General features: G+C 43.1%; 1 protein-coding gene across 9 annotated transcripts in view; it reads right to left on the reverse strand.

Annotated features, from left to right (window-relative positions):
- Nucleotides 1-9,214: 9,214 nt before the first annotated feature.
- The window catches only part of AAK1 (AP2 associated kinase 1), a 148,697-nt gene continuing 141,316 nt past the window's right edge, over nucleotides 9,215-16,595 (reverse strand). For all 9 annotated transcript variants that reach the window (XM_088470816.1, XM_088470815.1, XM_088470813.1 and 6 more), the window contains one exon: nucleotides 9,215-12,220. In XM_088470816.1, the coding sequence (XP_088326942.1) occupies nucleotides 11,178-12,220 (1,043 nt within the window). In that variant the 3' untranslated portion in view covers nucleotides 9,215-11,177. The remainder of the gene's footprint in view (nucleotides 12,221-16,595) is intronic.

The raw sequence follows: 16,595 nt of genomic DNA on the forward strand, positions 1-16,595 counted from the left end.
GAGATAATGATATTTTACACACAGAGGTGGGAAAAAGGAAATGCACTTCTACAGGCTGCAGCCACATACATACTGTGATAGCAGCAGTGACTGAGCTCCATTCACTGTACAGAGTAGGTGCCAGGCTGTGCATGCCATATTGATAAATCAGGGTACCCAAACTCGGCCCCCATGGCACCCCCCTCACAGTCCAGGTTGTAAGGATATCCATGCTTGTGCACATATGCTATAAGCACTGAGGTACTAATTAAATCACCTGTGCTTAAGCATGGCTATCCTTAAAAAGTGGACTGTTAGGCTGCCTTGAGGACCAAGTTTGGGAACCTCTGCCATATATTACGAGACTGCCTGCTGTGCTGGTTCATGGGCAGTAAATTGGCTGATTCAGCTGTCACATTAATTACAAATGAGTATCACATACAAACTATATAACCACTGGTGAAGTATTTGAAATTAGCAATAATGCTTAATTAAAGCCACATTCTACATTGATGCTCTGGTTTATTCACAGCCACATGCTGTAAAAAGCTTTCTACCCCTTTCCATCCAATCGCCTGTAGAGTCACTTCTGTTATTTCAGTTTAAATTCAGATTATTCTGTATAATTGCTCCAGTGTTGCAATTAGCAGGCAATGAACTGGTAATTAATGTTTTGTTGGGTGTGGATAAAAGCTAGATCCTATACCTATAGGATCCATACTGAATATATAGAAAAAGCCATATCCACACTAAAGTCACACACATCCGAAACCTACCAGATTCAGCTGGGCATGCACAGCAGCCCCCCACCAGAGACAAGGCGGCCATTTTTGTTCATGCCCACTGCCACCACTGTGCAGCGTCTGCTACTCTGCTCTAGCCTTCCTGGACCTGCTTGCTCCCAGAGACACAGACCTCTGTTGCTGGTTGTGAGCTGCCTACTGCAGCTGCTGCCCGATCGGAAAAATGAGAGCTCTGATCCCGGCCGCCTAATCTCTAGCAGAGCCCCGCCGTCCAGGTGCCCCGTCCCAGCAACCGCCTCTGGCTGTTCCGCCACTGCCTGCCTGCTCAGTTTCCTGTCCCGATCGGAGCTCAGCTGTCCACTCCGATCCGGCACGGCAGCAGCAAACAGTGGACGCTGCCCAGCGGCAGTAGCAGTTGCCCCAGCCAGCAGCAAGTGCCAGCCCCAAACCTCTGCCGGCCCTAGGCGGGCTTGGATGCCCATAGGCATTTGCTTAGTTTGCCTATGCTGCTGATGCTGGAGGGTGCGTGGCCACACAATATTGGGGGCATGGGGTATTCTTGGCAGGCATGAGTCCCCAGACAGCCCTGGATATTTTGTAAAAGCTGCTTTTTGTGCCATGGGTGTAGCTGGTGGGGCTATACTCTTCTCCATAAGTAGGGATGGATAGCGAATGGCTCACCATGAATGGTCTGTGTCAATGGGCCATTGGCACTTGACAGGCAGGAAACCATTGACAGAAAACCATCAATAGTTTGAGTCATCAATGGGCACCATTACTGTGGCACAAGTGATGGGTTATAATGTTAATCAATAATCAATGGTTTTGCAATGGCATAGAAACATGGAGTTTTGCCGCCTTTATCTCTGAGCAGTTCCTGTTCAATTTCCAGGGCATCAAACATAGAGCATTAAACATTTAGGTAAATGACTGGACCCTAAAGCAATAAATCTGAATGAAGAGGTACAGGCCATAGTACCTCCTGCTCGTGAAGCATCTGTCAGGCTACCAGGCTTCATGTAGCACATGGCCAAAAAGGAAGGACTACCATTGCTTTAAAAAAATAAAATAAAAATACAATTTTAGCAAGCGAGGGTTGAGAAGAAATGAAGGGGGCTAGCTGAAACATCCACGGGATTTACAATGTGTCCTCTCTTTGACTGTGTGTTCAGGGACAAATCTGGTTATTTTGGCATTCTGCGTTTTGCCACAATGTCCACTTAAGAAACCCCAAATTCATGTCTAATTGGAAAACTTCCTTTAGGGACCACTACCCTGGAACAACTCAGATAATCGGCCACTGCATTCTCTTTGCTTGTTACATGAAATAACTTTTTCCACCTAAATATCAGTTTTGCTACATCCACAATCAAAGCTTTGCCTCTGGTACCTGCCTGGTGATGTGTGAAGGCCGACACCCATCTGTTCTCTGACAATACTCTGAGGTGCTTCCCCAGCAACTGCTGATGATGCTGTTGAACTGCTTTCTATGCAGCTGTCATTTGTAGTGCATTTATGTGGAGTTTATTTTCTTCTTGTGACTAAGGGGGTCCTGGTAGAGTGTCAAATGCGCTAGCTTCATTGTAATTTGATTTAAATTGAACATGTACATTTATTAAAGCAATTACCGTAGCGAAAACCACTTTTCTCTTTGGTCTCTGCTTATGTACATATACTGATTTACCACCGCCATACATTTGTATGGTGACGGTAAATCTAACAAGTTATTGAAAGAAAATGAGCTGACTTTTGTGGCATATTGTGTTTATTTTTTTTCAAATCGTCCAGTGTGTATGCACTTACCGATAAACAATGCGCGCTTCTGCTGGTCGTTAACGATATCCCCAGTCATCTTTACATGCAGTCCAATCTGGGGATATCGCTAGCGATGCCATGCTGCCAAATGCAGCATGGCCCCGCCTCCCCCGTCATCGTCGTTGCTGGCATACACACTTGCCGATGGCGGCACCCCTGCCGAGCCAGCCTCATCCGACATCGCTGGGTACACACATCGTCCAGTGTATACCCGGCTTTAGGTGTAGGACAATGTCCCCAATAGTTGAAGCACTTTCCTTACTGTAATTGATGTACCAAGCACTGTATGCTGAGAGTCCTTTGCTCTGACAGTTACCTTGTTATCTGTTTATGTACCCGGGAATTTTATTTGCTGTGAATGGGAGTCGATTCTTTTTCCTGTTCACAATCCAGCCTTGGGTTTGGAATTAGGTTATTACTTTCATTGTCTTCTGATATGCAACATGTCCCGACTTTCCGCTCACCAGAATGTTGTCTAAATATAGCCATATCTTTACGCCCTGTTTTCTGAATTCTGCGCCTAAAATCACCTGTATATTTGTAAATGTGAAACTTGAAGATCTATGGATTTGAGAATATCTCATGTGCTTATGGCCAGGAGGATATAATTCACTGACCCTATGCAAGCTGTCTGGCATTGACAAACGTGTTAAGTCTCCTCAGGACCAGCACAGTGCAAAATGATACTGAAGATTTCTTGATAAGTAATTGCCTGGAATAAAAAGCTTTGACCTTCTGATCTGGAGGACTATATTAGTTTATGGGGGAGATTATTATTACATTTATAATCTTTTATTTATATGGCGCCACAAGTGTTCCACAGGCCTTACAAAGTACATAAACAAAAAGTTGACCAGTGACTTACAGTACAATACAATACAATGCAATGCAATGCAAGACATGGATAATATACATTGCTACATTAGCGACCATAACACCCACATAAGCAGCAGAGCATAAGCAACCAAGTGTTAGGTGCCCTAGTGGGGAGTAAGAAGTAGATGAAAGTAATGAAGGGAAAAGCACAAGAGGGTTGAGGGCCCTGCTCGTAAGAGCTTACATTCTAAAAGGGAAGGGCAGATATACAGGTGTGACACAGATGGGGAGACGGGAAGGAACATGTAGCAGCAAGTTAGGATGGGAGCTGAAAGGCATTAATGAAGTAGAGGGTCTTGAGAGCCTGTTTGAATGATTGTAGAGAGTCTGCTGGTGAGAGGGAAGAGAGTTCCAGAGGTGGGGAACAGCACGGGCAAAATCTTGGAGGCAGGAGTGGGAGGAAGTAATCAGTTGGAATGAAAGGCGGGGTGCATTAACCATAACACAAATATCACTCAGGTAGGTTTTTATGAAAAACACAAGGAGCAAAAGGTACCAATGAGGTGTATACCTGTAATAATAAATATTGTGGACACCAGGACAGAGACATATTCTTACATATGTACGAGTACTGTACATGCACTGTATATATTATGGTTATGGAATATTTTATGGTACCTTTTAGAGTGTTTTTCACAGGCACAGTGCACTTTATGGATTGCTGTGTGAAAGCACGTGCACTTTTTTGTGGGAATTATTTAAAAGCACATTTTTGCACTTTATTAGAGCATTGTGTAACACTGTTTGAAGTGTTCACTAACAAAGGGTGCTCAAAATATGTTTTATTGATAGACTTGTTTCTATATTTTTCTTTTATGTATCACTGATGATTGAGAATATTTGAAAGAAAAGTTATGGTGAATGTGCACATTTACCTTTAAGGAAACACCGTTTAATACACTAGAGGGCGCTGTTGACTCATTACTGCCAAACATTACTTATTGGACTTTTGAACAATGGTCCGCTTCTGGAACTTTAAAAGGTTATTCAAAGCATTGGCTTTTATTGACAATTACGTTAATTTTATGCAAAGAGTCAATATTTGCAGTGTTGACCTTTCTTTTTCAAGACCTCTGTAATTAGCCCTGGCATGCTGTCAATCAACTTCTGGGCCACATACTGACTGATGGCCGCCCATTCTTGCCTAATCAATGCTTGGAGTTTGTCAGAATTTGTGGGTTTTGTTTGTCCACCCGCCTCTTGAGGATTGACCACAAGTTCTCAATGGGATTAAGGTTTGGGGAGTTTCCTGGCCATGGACCCAAAATTTTGATGTTTTGTTCCCCGAGCCACTTAGTTATCACTTTTGCCTTATGACAATGTGCTCCATCATGCTGGAAAAGGCAGTCACCAAACTGTTCTTGGATGGTTGGGAGAATTTGCTCTTGGAGGATGTTTTGGTACCATTCATTATTCATGGCTGTGAGTAAGCCCACTCCCTTGGCTGAGAAGCAATTCCACACATCAGTGGTCTCGGGATGCTTTACTGTTGGCATGACACTGCTGGAAGTCGTTTGCGTGTTTTTTTCAAAGCCCTGAGTGCCACATCTTTCTGTATGTGATTATATATATATATATATATATATATATATATATATAATATAAATAATTATACATATTGCAATGCTATGCTCAAAAGAGCACAGAGACCAGCACACCACCTTTTATGAAAAAGCAAGTCTTTAGTTGAATAACATAATTCAATACAGAGCCATGATCTTCTTAGATATAATGACAATGTTCACAAATATTTCCAGCAGCATGATACTTCTCAAAATGCCTTGTAGCAGCAATGCAACCACCATTAAAGCTGGCCCCTGGCCCGACGGCCGTTTCGGTGGTTCATTGAATGGCCAGCTTTAATGTTTGTATTGCTGCTATGGCCGTCGGACCAGGGGCCAACTTTAATGGTTGCATTGCTGCTACAAGGCCTTTTGATAAGTATCATGCTGCTGGAAATATTTATGACCATTGTCATTATATCTAAGAAGATCATGGCTCTGTATTGAATTAAGTTATTCTACTAAAGACTTTTTTGAACATAGCATTGCAATATTACAGGATTATGTGATTACAGCACCCGTTATTTATCTATTGGAATGTGTGTGATTTTCTTCTATGCTTTATCTGTCTATAATTATACATGCATATACACAGTCGAGTCACATTATTATGAGCACCAGCTAATAGCCAGAGTAACCGCCGTGTGCAGCACAGACAGCAGCTAGAGGGGCTGGGAGTGACTCAATAAGGTGCTGGTAGGTTGGCACAGGTATCTGGAGCCATGCTGACTGCAGTGCATCCCACAGCTGCTGGAGGGTGCGTGGTGGAGTATCCATAGAACAAACAACGATCGAGGTGGTCCCACAGATACTCATTTGGGTTCAAGTCCAGGGAATTAGGGAGCCAGGGAAGTACTTGAAGTTCGTAGGTACTCGTCCAACCGCTGTCGGGCATTTCTAGCCGTGTGACATGTCGCATTGTCTTGCTGGAAGATCCCATCCACCTCAGGAAAGACAATCAGCATGTATGGGTGTACGTGCTCTGCAAGGATGGATTCATAACCAAATTTGTTGAGGGTGCCTTCCACATGGATGAGTGGGCCCAGAGAATGCAATGAAAACATTCCCCAGACCAGAACGCTGCCACCACCAGCTTGTGTTCTTCCAGCAATGGTTGCAGGGTGTTTGTTCTCCGATGTTTCTTGCCTGACACACCAACGTCCATCCGTTCGATGAAGCAGAAAACATGACTCATTGGAGAAGGCAACCCTTCGCCAATCAGTGGAGGTCCAATTCTGATACAGGCATGAAAATTTAAGCATTTTCCGTCTATGCACCTTCATTAGCATAGGTGCAGTGACCATCCGTTTGCTTCGGAGCCCCATACACAGCAGAGTTCGCTGAACTGTCGTTATAGACGGAATGGGATTGAAATGCCGGCGGCTGTTTAGTCGCCGGTTCAAATCCCGACAGCAGCTGCCCGACAGGTTCAAGATCCCGACAGAGACAGGTAGGAGGTGGTCATAGTAATGTGACTAGACCGTGTATATACATTGTATTCAAATATAATAAATATATATATATATATATATATATATATATATATACATACACACACACACACATTTTAATATGGAGTTTGTCCCTCTTTTGTAGTTATAACAGCTTCCACTCTTCTTGGAAGGCTTCCACAAGATTTTGGCATTTTTCTGTGGGAATTTGTACCCATTCATTGTGTAGAGCATTTATGAGGTCTGGCACTGATGTTGGATGAGAAGGCCTGGCTCACAATCTCCAGTCCAGTTCATCCCAAAGGTGCACGATGCAGTTGAGGTCAGGGCTCTGTGTGGGCCAGTCAAGTTCTTCCACACCAAACCATGTCTTTATAGTCCTTGCTTTGTGCACTGGGGCACAGTCATGTTGGAATAGAAAGGAGCCTTCCCCAAACTGTTGCCACAAAGTTAGAAGCATAGCATTGTCCAAACTGTATTGGTATGCTGAAGCATTAAGATTACCCTTCACTGGGGATAAGGGGGCTAGCCCAAACCCTGGAAAACAGCCCCATACCATTATCCCTCCTCCACAAAACTTCACAGTTGGCACAATGCAGTCAGGCAGGTAACGTTCTCCCGGCATCTGCCAAACCCAGACTCGCCCATCTGACTGCCTAACAGAGAAGCGTGATTCGTCACACGGAATACGTTTCCACTGCTCCACAGTCCAGTGTCGGAGAGCTTTTACACCACTCCATCCGACGCTTGGCATTGGACTTGGTGATGTGAGGCTTGCATGCAGCTGCTCGGCCATGGAGACCCATTCCATTAAGCTACCACCGCACAGTTTTTGTGCTTACATTAATTCCAGTGAAAGTTTGGAACTCTTCAGCTATGGAATCAACAGAGCATTGGCGACTTTTACGCACCATGCGCCTTAGCAGTCGTTGACCTCACTCTGTGATTTTACGTGGTCTTCCGCTTTGAGGCTGAGTTGCTGCTGTTCCTAAACGCTTCCACTTTCTATCAATATCACTTACAGTTGACCGTAGAATATCCAGCAGGGATGAAATTTCACAAACCGTCTTATTGCAAAGGTGGCATCCTATCACAGTACCACGCTTGAAGTCCCTGAGCTCTTCAGAATGACCCATTTTGTATCACAAATGTTTGCAAATGGAGACTGCATGGCCAGGTGCTTGATTTTATACACCTGTGGCAACGGGTCTGATTGAAACACCTTAATTCAGTTATTAACCACCGTGGCCAAATACTTTTGTCCATACAGTGTGTGTGTATATATTATATATATATATATATTACACACACACACATATACCATAGCCTCTTTATTACATTCACCAGTATGACTACTAAAGCAAATATCACGTTGCAGTAATTCAATAAATAAATGCATGCAGGCATGGTCAGGGGGGTTCAGTTGTTGTTCAGACAAAATGCAGGAACTGGGAAGTGATCTAAGTGACTTTGGCTGTGGAGTGACTGTTGGTGCCATACAAAGTGGTTTTAGTATCTCAGAAGCTGCTGATTTATTAGGATTTCCACACACAACAGACTCCAGAGCTTGAAGAGACTGATGAGCAAATCAGACAACACCTGCCAGTGAGTGTTAGTTCTTATTAATGAGGTGAGAGAATGGGCGGCCTGGTTCAAGCTGACAAGAAGGTGACAGTAGCTCAAATAACCATGCATTACAACAGTGGTAAGCAGAAGGGTATCTCTGAAGGTACAGCACATCGAACCTTGAAGTAGATGGGCTACAACAGCAGAAGAACACACCAGGTTCCAATCCTGTCTGCAAAAAATTGAAGACTAATGTGGGCCACACATCAGCGCTGCAATTCCCGATTCCCCGATGCTGATCCAATACGCCGATGATCGGCGATCCTCCAGGGAATCGGGTTCATTCTGCATGTTAAAAATCTCCAACCTGCCAGGAAGGGGGAAATTCCCCCGATCTAGGAGTCAGGGAATCTGGGAATTGCAGCAATCAGTGACAGATGTATGGGCCCCTTATAGTGGGCACAGGCTCACCAACAATGGACAGTTGAAAATTGGAAACATGTTGCCTGGTCTGACAAATCTCTGTATTTGCTGCAAAATGCAAATGATAGGCTTACTGTTTAGCATTCTATATAATAGGTGTCCAGCCTCACAATCTTATTGCATGTCTAAAGCGGCCCATACACGGTGCGGTATGCAACGCAACGGGGGGCCAACCACCAGATATGCTGGCTCCCCCCCCACATAGTGCTGCATGGGATCGCACATCGCATCCCCAGATCAACTGAACCTGCAGTAAGATCTGGGGGTGCGATGTACGACCCCACGGGTGCGTGCACTATTCGATATCATGCCCATACACGGTGCGATATAGCAGCCAAATCGTACCTATCTGTCGGATTGGCTGATTTATCACGCCATATAAGGGCCGCTTAGAGGTAATTTTGCATGTGGGACACTAGTGCCTGGTAATGTCTATGTTAATCTGGTATAAAAAATTATATTGTATGGAGAATTGCTCTGTGCTATTGACACGGTTTGTGCTGTATGTGTAGATTTTATTGTGCTCTTAAATTAATCCAACAGAGTATTGTAGCCATTTCCTTAATTTGATATTTTTGTCTGATACATTCTTTAGCATAATTGACTGATAATTAAAAGCAAGGCTGCAATATGTTATTTTTAAATTTACAGTTGTTTAAACTGTGCAAAAAAAAAAGGACAAATGTAAAGATATATTCCAATATGAATAAATAAGCAGGCAGACTTCTAGTCAGGTGAATGAAAGTTTATTCTTTGTTAACCATCAAGTCATTTTTACCCCTTAAGGAATGCAGAGGAGCTACACGTTGGTACACAAAAACAAATGCAGGTCCTGGCTCTGTGGTAAGTGATCACATATAATATACAAGAGCCAGGTTACATAGTATTACACCAACAGTGTGTTGCCAATGACTAATAATTAACAACACCTGAATGTACAGTACAATCTGATGAAAGCTCGTGTGACAGGACTTGTCACATTGTAATAACAGTCTATGTTGTGAACACTGATTTTTCATTGCAATTTCGATTTATGGGATTATCCTCCTTTCTATATTGATTTAGCTGTGCACGTAACAATTCTCCGGTTGCCTACACACACACAGTGGAGGGAGCCATTTTGTGGCCTGAACCAATAATAGTGAGATTGCAGCTGGCCAATGCACTAAAACCAGAGATTGCTTCAGAGATTTGCTAGATTTAATTTCATGTTTAGTTTTGCCTAGGTTATTTCTTTATCTACCTTGATTTAACCTTTAGAGATATAGTAGTTGGCTGAAAACATTAAGAATTACACACAAATTTCCAGAATAAGTAGTAACTGATTGTTGATTTCTGCATTCTGACGAATCACCAGTAGAGGCGCATGTCCCCAACAAGAAAGATTCAGTGTTATGAAGTTATATGCAGCAAGCGAGACCAAAAAGAATTATCAGTGGAAGGAGCAAAGAGCTAGACAAGTAAAAATGAAAATAAATAAGGAATTGGATACTCTTGGGAAAGTAATGATTGTCAGTAATACTTTGAGAAAAAGGCTAAAGCGAACATATTCATGGACACTGCAACTCAGAGCATGCTATACCAGAGCGTCTGACATCTACACACTTTGGTGGCAGCCATTTTGTCAGCTCACCTAAAACAACAATTTAGTCTAACAATTTACTAAGAACTTGCAAGGTACTTGCGATCAATATTTTCTGAGGCACTAGTTAATAGTGAATGCATTATTTTAAATATTGGTTCAGTCCACAAAATGGCTGCCTGCATGACAGTGCACTGTTAAATAGTACAGCCCACCACAAATCAGTAGAGAGAGATTAATTTCTAAGCCTAAATGTAAGTTTCTGCAATGAAACCAGTTGTACATAACATATAGGTTAGGCAGCTCACAGAGTGATTGGTGGGCAACACTGAGAGGTCGTCAGCAGCCTTTCCGTTCAAGTGTTAGTAATATTTTAGGAAGAACACTAACTGAGATCAGAAAAAAACACAAATAAAAAAGTATATACAATTAAGGGTAACAAAAAGCAAAGGCTGAGATGAAGGATCATTATTTTTAGGGGCTGGTGATCTAATCCCATAACGATGCAGATTTTATTGAAGTCATTGCCTTGGGTAGGAAGTTCTCAAAACCCCAAACATTACACACACAAGACAAAGTTGTTTATCTCCATAAATAAGGCACCTCAATTTCTAATGTTTTTAACACATCCTAAACGAAACACAAAATGACAAGAAACAAAACCATTAAAAAAAATCAACCCATTATGAACCGGAGGTGGCTAAAGAAAGGTAGAGGGGAAAATGGATTTATTTCATTTATAGCGCTTCAGTATTCTTGCTTTAGGAAAGAAAGGGCATGAAAATTAAAGTGCTTCTGTCATCTACACACACCGGAAGGGAGCCATTTGGAGAATGCAATCTGCTTAGTCACTGGAAGCCAATGGCATCACCATTTCATAATTCATTGATTATCTGCACTCCTATATATATATATTGGAACAGACCAGAAAATGGCTGTCTCCACCATGGGTAAGCAACAGGTACACTTTAATTAAGCCACTATCTGTGTTAACAAGAGCAGTACTATACTGCAAGTAGCAAGGAAAGGGTTAATACATTAACAGGAAGTGCATTACGAAAAGTTTTTTTGGGGGGGTTTGGGGCATTTCTAAGAGACATAGCTTAAACGTTGCTGCATTTTATGGGTTTTGTCTTCCAGCTTTGGCAGGAAAGGGAGCAGAGCCAAATGGATCTGGGCTTGCAATCTCTGAAGTTCTGTAAGTGACCGCGGTGATGGGAACCGATCCAGCCACCGAGGACTTTGCAGCATGAGACACCACTTTATAAGCAGCAATGGGCTGAGCAACCATGGGCTGCTCTTCTTGAGGACTGTAGTGTCGGGAATACTTGGACAAAGACTGAGGGCGGAATGGTTTTGTTACCACAGCCCCAAACACAGTCTCCTGGGATGTCTCATGCCCAGGGATCCTATGGTTCTGTGCACTGTGCGAGTCCTTAGAAGTGTTTAGATACAGAGAGGCTTCTGGAGACTCGATGCTTGTGTTGGAATGTGCATAGAGGTTTTCAGCAGTGTATGAAGGCTTCATAGAACTACCACCTACCATCAAGTCTGTATTTTGGAATGTAGAATTACTCACGGGTGTCAAGTCAAGCCCTAGGAGAGATGGCTGTGCTGGAGAAGCGGGAATTGGAGCTGGATCTTCAATACTTATTTTCCGTGAGAAAGGAGCTCTGAGAAACACATCAGGTTCCTCTGCTAGGTTCAAAGTAGCAGTGGCCTTGGCCACAAATGGTGCATTGGTGAATATATCAGAATCATCCTGCGACAACCTGGTACTCCTGAAAGGTGCTGTGGCAAAGACATCAAACTCTGTAGTGAAGCCTCCTGCAGGTATCTGGACCATTCTTTCTGGTGGTGTGAATACATGAGAGCTCTGATTGGACAGCAGCTCCTCAGTACATTTTTCAAATGGTGTATCCTTGACTTTCTTAGAACCTTCTTCTTCATCGGACTCCATTAGGAGTGGTCTTGATCCACTGCAGTCCAGAAGATCTGGCTCATGGTCCGTTCCTTCTCCTTCGCTGCTATGAAAGGAACTGCAACTGGATGGACCCTTTGATGGATGCTCCGCCTTCAGCTCTAGGATACTGGCATTATCAGCAAGACCTTTAACCATTCCATCATTCCTAACTTGAAAAGACTGGGGACCTTGAAGTAGGCCTACACAGGAAAACAAGAAATTCTGAAATATTTAAATCAAATAGGATGAATAACAACAAAACCACAATTATAGTCTATGGGGAAGATGATTCAAACCTTTTAAATAGGTCAATGGAAGAAGTTGGCCATACAACCAATCAGCTTCTAGATATCATTTATCAAGTAGACTCAAATCATTGCTAGAAGTTAATTGGTTGCTTGGTTCTCCACCTGTGCTCTTTAGAAGGTATGATACATCTCCGTCTATACCTGGAACATGCTTGCTGTACAATTGAGTAAAACAAAGGACCCTGCATAAAATACTAGCGTCTTTAAACAAATTACATTAAGAAGTCAAGAGCAGAGGTTTGCATCATTTCAAGCATGGCAACAGCTCAGTTTTAGGCTATAAATAAATATGACAGACTTTTAGAGCTCAACCCTATTAGTTGCGTGTTGGGTGCTGCGAGCCTATCTTATGGCAAAATAGTACTGCGAATTCCATTTGCAATCTAATTCCAAACTCGCATTGATTTTTAGGACGTGTTTTTTTTGTGCGCACCCACCTGAGCAGGTGAAAAGGTAGGAAAAATCTTTATGTTAAGGTAAAAATGTCAGGGCACTGGGCCTGATTCAGAGACTGACGCTAATGCGTTCGCAGCTGCGTTTTCGTATGCAACGCAGCTGCGAAAATATGCAGTTAGCAAAGATCACCTGAGCATAAAGACACCTACTACTGCCTTCTTACCTGCGTGCGACGACGCACACCTATGTAAACATCGGTAACATCGAAGCACATTGGCGGCATACTTACCCTTGCGGCAGGTGTGACCTGCCGCAGCCCTGGGTGCTCTTCTGACATGCAGAGCTGCGTATGCAATAGCAGTGGCTAATTTATGCACGCCCATGTAATGGTGTTTAAACGGACAGGCACGTCTGCGTTTGTGACCACCCCCCACCCCAAACGCTGGCAGTCTGTCACTCACTTAGCGATGGATTCCTCGGTACATGCGTGATCGCAATGTGATCGCAGCGCAGTGCATACACATGCGCAATGGCAAACAATCGCTTGATCTGCGTGAAAATTGCATTAGCGTCCATCTCTGAATCAGGCCCACAGTGCGGAACCCCTGGTACACTCCTCTTAATGAATAATCATGCACTTGGGAGGGGTTTAAGTAGAATAATTTGGCCAATAAAGACAGATTTCAGGTGAAAAAGCTAAATAATGGTGTTAATGATGTGTGACAGGTGTGTGGAGGTGTTAATGATGTGTGACAGTTGTGTGGAGGTGTAAATGACGTGTGACAGGTGTGTGGAGGTGTAAATGACGTGTGACAGGTGTGTGGAGGTGTAAATGACGTGTGACAGGTGTGTGGAGGTGTAAATGACGTGTGACAGGTGTGTGGAGGTGTAAATGACGTGTGACAGGTGTGTGGAGATGTAAATGATGTGGGACAGGTGTGTGGAGCTGTAAATGATGTGGACAGATATGGTGAGGTGTAAATGACAAGTGTGGGACAAGTGTGTGAAGGTTTTATGAAAATAAACTGAGGTTTATCGGTTATACTGGTGTCCTCCGTCTACACCTGGCGCTTGTAGAACACAATTGAAGTGATATAGAAAAAAAATATATACAATTTAAATATGTAGATAAAAACCAGTGAGAGATCAAATTGATAAACTCCTACACAATCAGCAGTGCTGCAAGACTCGGGTAAATTTACTAAAGTGAGAGTTTTTAAAAGTGGAGCTGTTACCCATAGCAACCAATCAGATTCTAGATATTATCTTCTAGAAGGTGCTAGTCAAATGTTAAGTAGAATCTGATTGGTTGCTATGGGCAACTTCTCCACTTCTAAAAACTGTCACTTTAGTAAATGTACCCCTCAGTGTCAGTCACTGATCTGACATTCAAAAGAGAAAACTACATAGAAGAACCCGCGCTACTGCTGCTGCGTGGTGAAATAATTGTGCTTAATTGAACTTAATTTCTTAATTGTGCTTAATTGAGAAAAAGCTTCTCTGAATCACAAATGTGCATTTATTAAAACAGACAATGGTATAAAAAACATTGTAAAATGTATCTAATAAAAGACATCAATATATCCAGCACACTGCTGATGCCACCTGTATCCCACGGCAGGTGAATGAGCTCTCCTGCACCCAGCGGGTATGTAGACATGTGACCGGCGCAATCCCGACAGCGGAATGCCGGCTAGGGATTTATGATAGGCATTGAAATACAGACGCCTATAATAATCCCGACACCGGAACGCCGAGGACACCATCCTGAATGAAGGTAAGTCCGAGGCGCCCTTAACGTTAGCTGCAGGGGAGGGTTTTGGTTGGGAGGGTTAGGATTAGGGAGTCTAGCGGGGTTAGGTTTGGGGGGGAGGCTTAGGGTTAGGCACCCCCCGGGAGGCTTAGGTTTAGGGAGCGGTAAGGGGGGTTAGGCACCCCTGGGGGTAGGTTAAGGTTAGGCACTAGGGGGGGAGGTTAGGGTTAGGCACCACTAAGGGAGGGTTAGGGTACTTACCCGCCGGCATTTCAATCCCATTCCACCCAGCGCTGCTGTAAGATCCCACGAGTGAAGGGGTAACTGTCGCACGACAAGTACCTATCTAACGCCACTGCACAGTAGGTTACCCACTGGATTGGATATATTGAGTACATAACTCCGTACTGGAGAAAACAAAGTCGGATACTCGTGGCTACAGTTCAGTGCACTGATAAGTGGTGAGCATTCACGTTACGTATAGAATTTGAACTCAAGTAAAGACTATCCATATGTGGATCTAACATATAAACTGGGTCTGATTATCAACTTTTCAAATTGCTATCAAGATTTGAAATTTTTTATATCATTGTCTGTTTTAATAAATGCACATTTGTGATTCAGAGCTTTTTTTATTGGGATCAATTCAGCACAATTATTACACCACACAGCAGCAGTAGCGTGGTTTCTTTCCATGTGTATGGAGGTATAAATGACATGGGACAAGGGTGTGGAGGTGTAAATGACGTGGGACAGGTGTGCGGAGATGTAAATGATGTGGGACAGGTGTGTGGAGGTGTTGATGACGTGGGACAGGTGTGTGGAGGTGTTGATGACGTGGGACAGGTGTGTGGAGGTGTAAATGACGTGGGACAGGTGTGTGGAGGTGTAAATGACGTGGGACAGGTGTGTGGAGGTATAAATGACGTGGGACAGGTGTGTGGAGGTGTAAGTGATGTAGGACAGGTGTGTGAAGGTGTTAATGATGTGGGACAGGTGTGTGAAGGTGTAAATGAAGTGTGACAGGTGTGTGGATGTGTAAATGAGGTGGGACAGGTGTGTGGAGGTGTAAATGAGGTGGGACAGGTGTGTGGAGGTGTAAATGAGGTGGGACAGGTATGTGGGAGTGTTACATTTTTAGGAGGGGTTTTGAACTCGCAGAAGAGAGGTAAAAGTATTTATTCTAACATTTTATAAATTATATGCTCCTGCTATATCAGTTGTCACCTTTTTAGGGGTTCAGGATGGTTTCCACATTCTTTCATGCACTTCTTCAAGGTCACGTTGCGCACCCTCACGGCGACTACTGCAAATTGCCATTTCTAATTGGCTCAGGTACACGCATTCGAGAGATGTTTGAGAGGTTCATGATACAAACTCACATTCTTAAACTTGCACCTAATAGGACTGAGACCTTAATGGGCTCTCATTCTTCAGGAGAGGGATGACATCTCTATTGAACCACAGACAAATCATTAGGTCCAGAATTAACCACCACTAGGTGAACGCCACTGGCAAGAGCACACACCCTCTATTAGGTGAGACAGGGGCCTGACCATAACTGGGGTCACACTGCATCCTATAATAGTGTTATGTAATCATATTTTTACATTACAAGAATCTTTTTTTTAAATACTTATTTTAAAAATACTACTTGAGTGGCCTTATGGCCATTTCTTTGGGTGCTTCTGGTTTGAGCGTTGATTACGAAAGAATAAACCCACATTGGGAGGATCTATTGATCCAAGTTGTTTTTCCATCCCTCTGGCTCTTTAAGTGGAACCTCTGGTGCATGAGTACATTTGACTCTACATGGATTCTAGAGAAGCAAATCCATATCATGTACATTTTTGTTGACTTTTACAACTGGAGTCTGACTTAATATTACACTGTAGATGCCTTTTTGGCATTTGTGTTTTGTATATGTTGAATTAAGATCCTGCACTGACAGGAGATCCGCTCTGGGGGAGCTGCCAGTCTGTAGATATTTTATAATTATAAGTAATTTGTGTTAAAAAAAATCTTAGTGTAGGAGCAGGGTATTTTTTTGGGTTTAATCAATCATGAGGTTTACATTTTTATTACTTGATAATTGCTCAGATATAAAGGACTATGGAA

The sequence above is a fragment of the Taudactylus pleione genome, unplaced genomic scaffold (assembly GCF_031769625.1).
Source record: "Taudactylus pleione unplaced genomic scaffold, aTauple2 ptg000105l, whole genome shotgun sequence".
In the NCBI taxonomy this organism is placed as follows: Eukaryota; Metazoa; Chordata; class Amphibia; order Anura; family Myobatrachidae; genus Taudactylus; species Taudactylus pleione.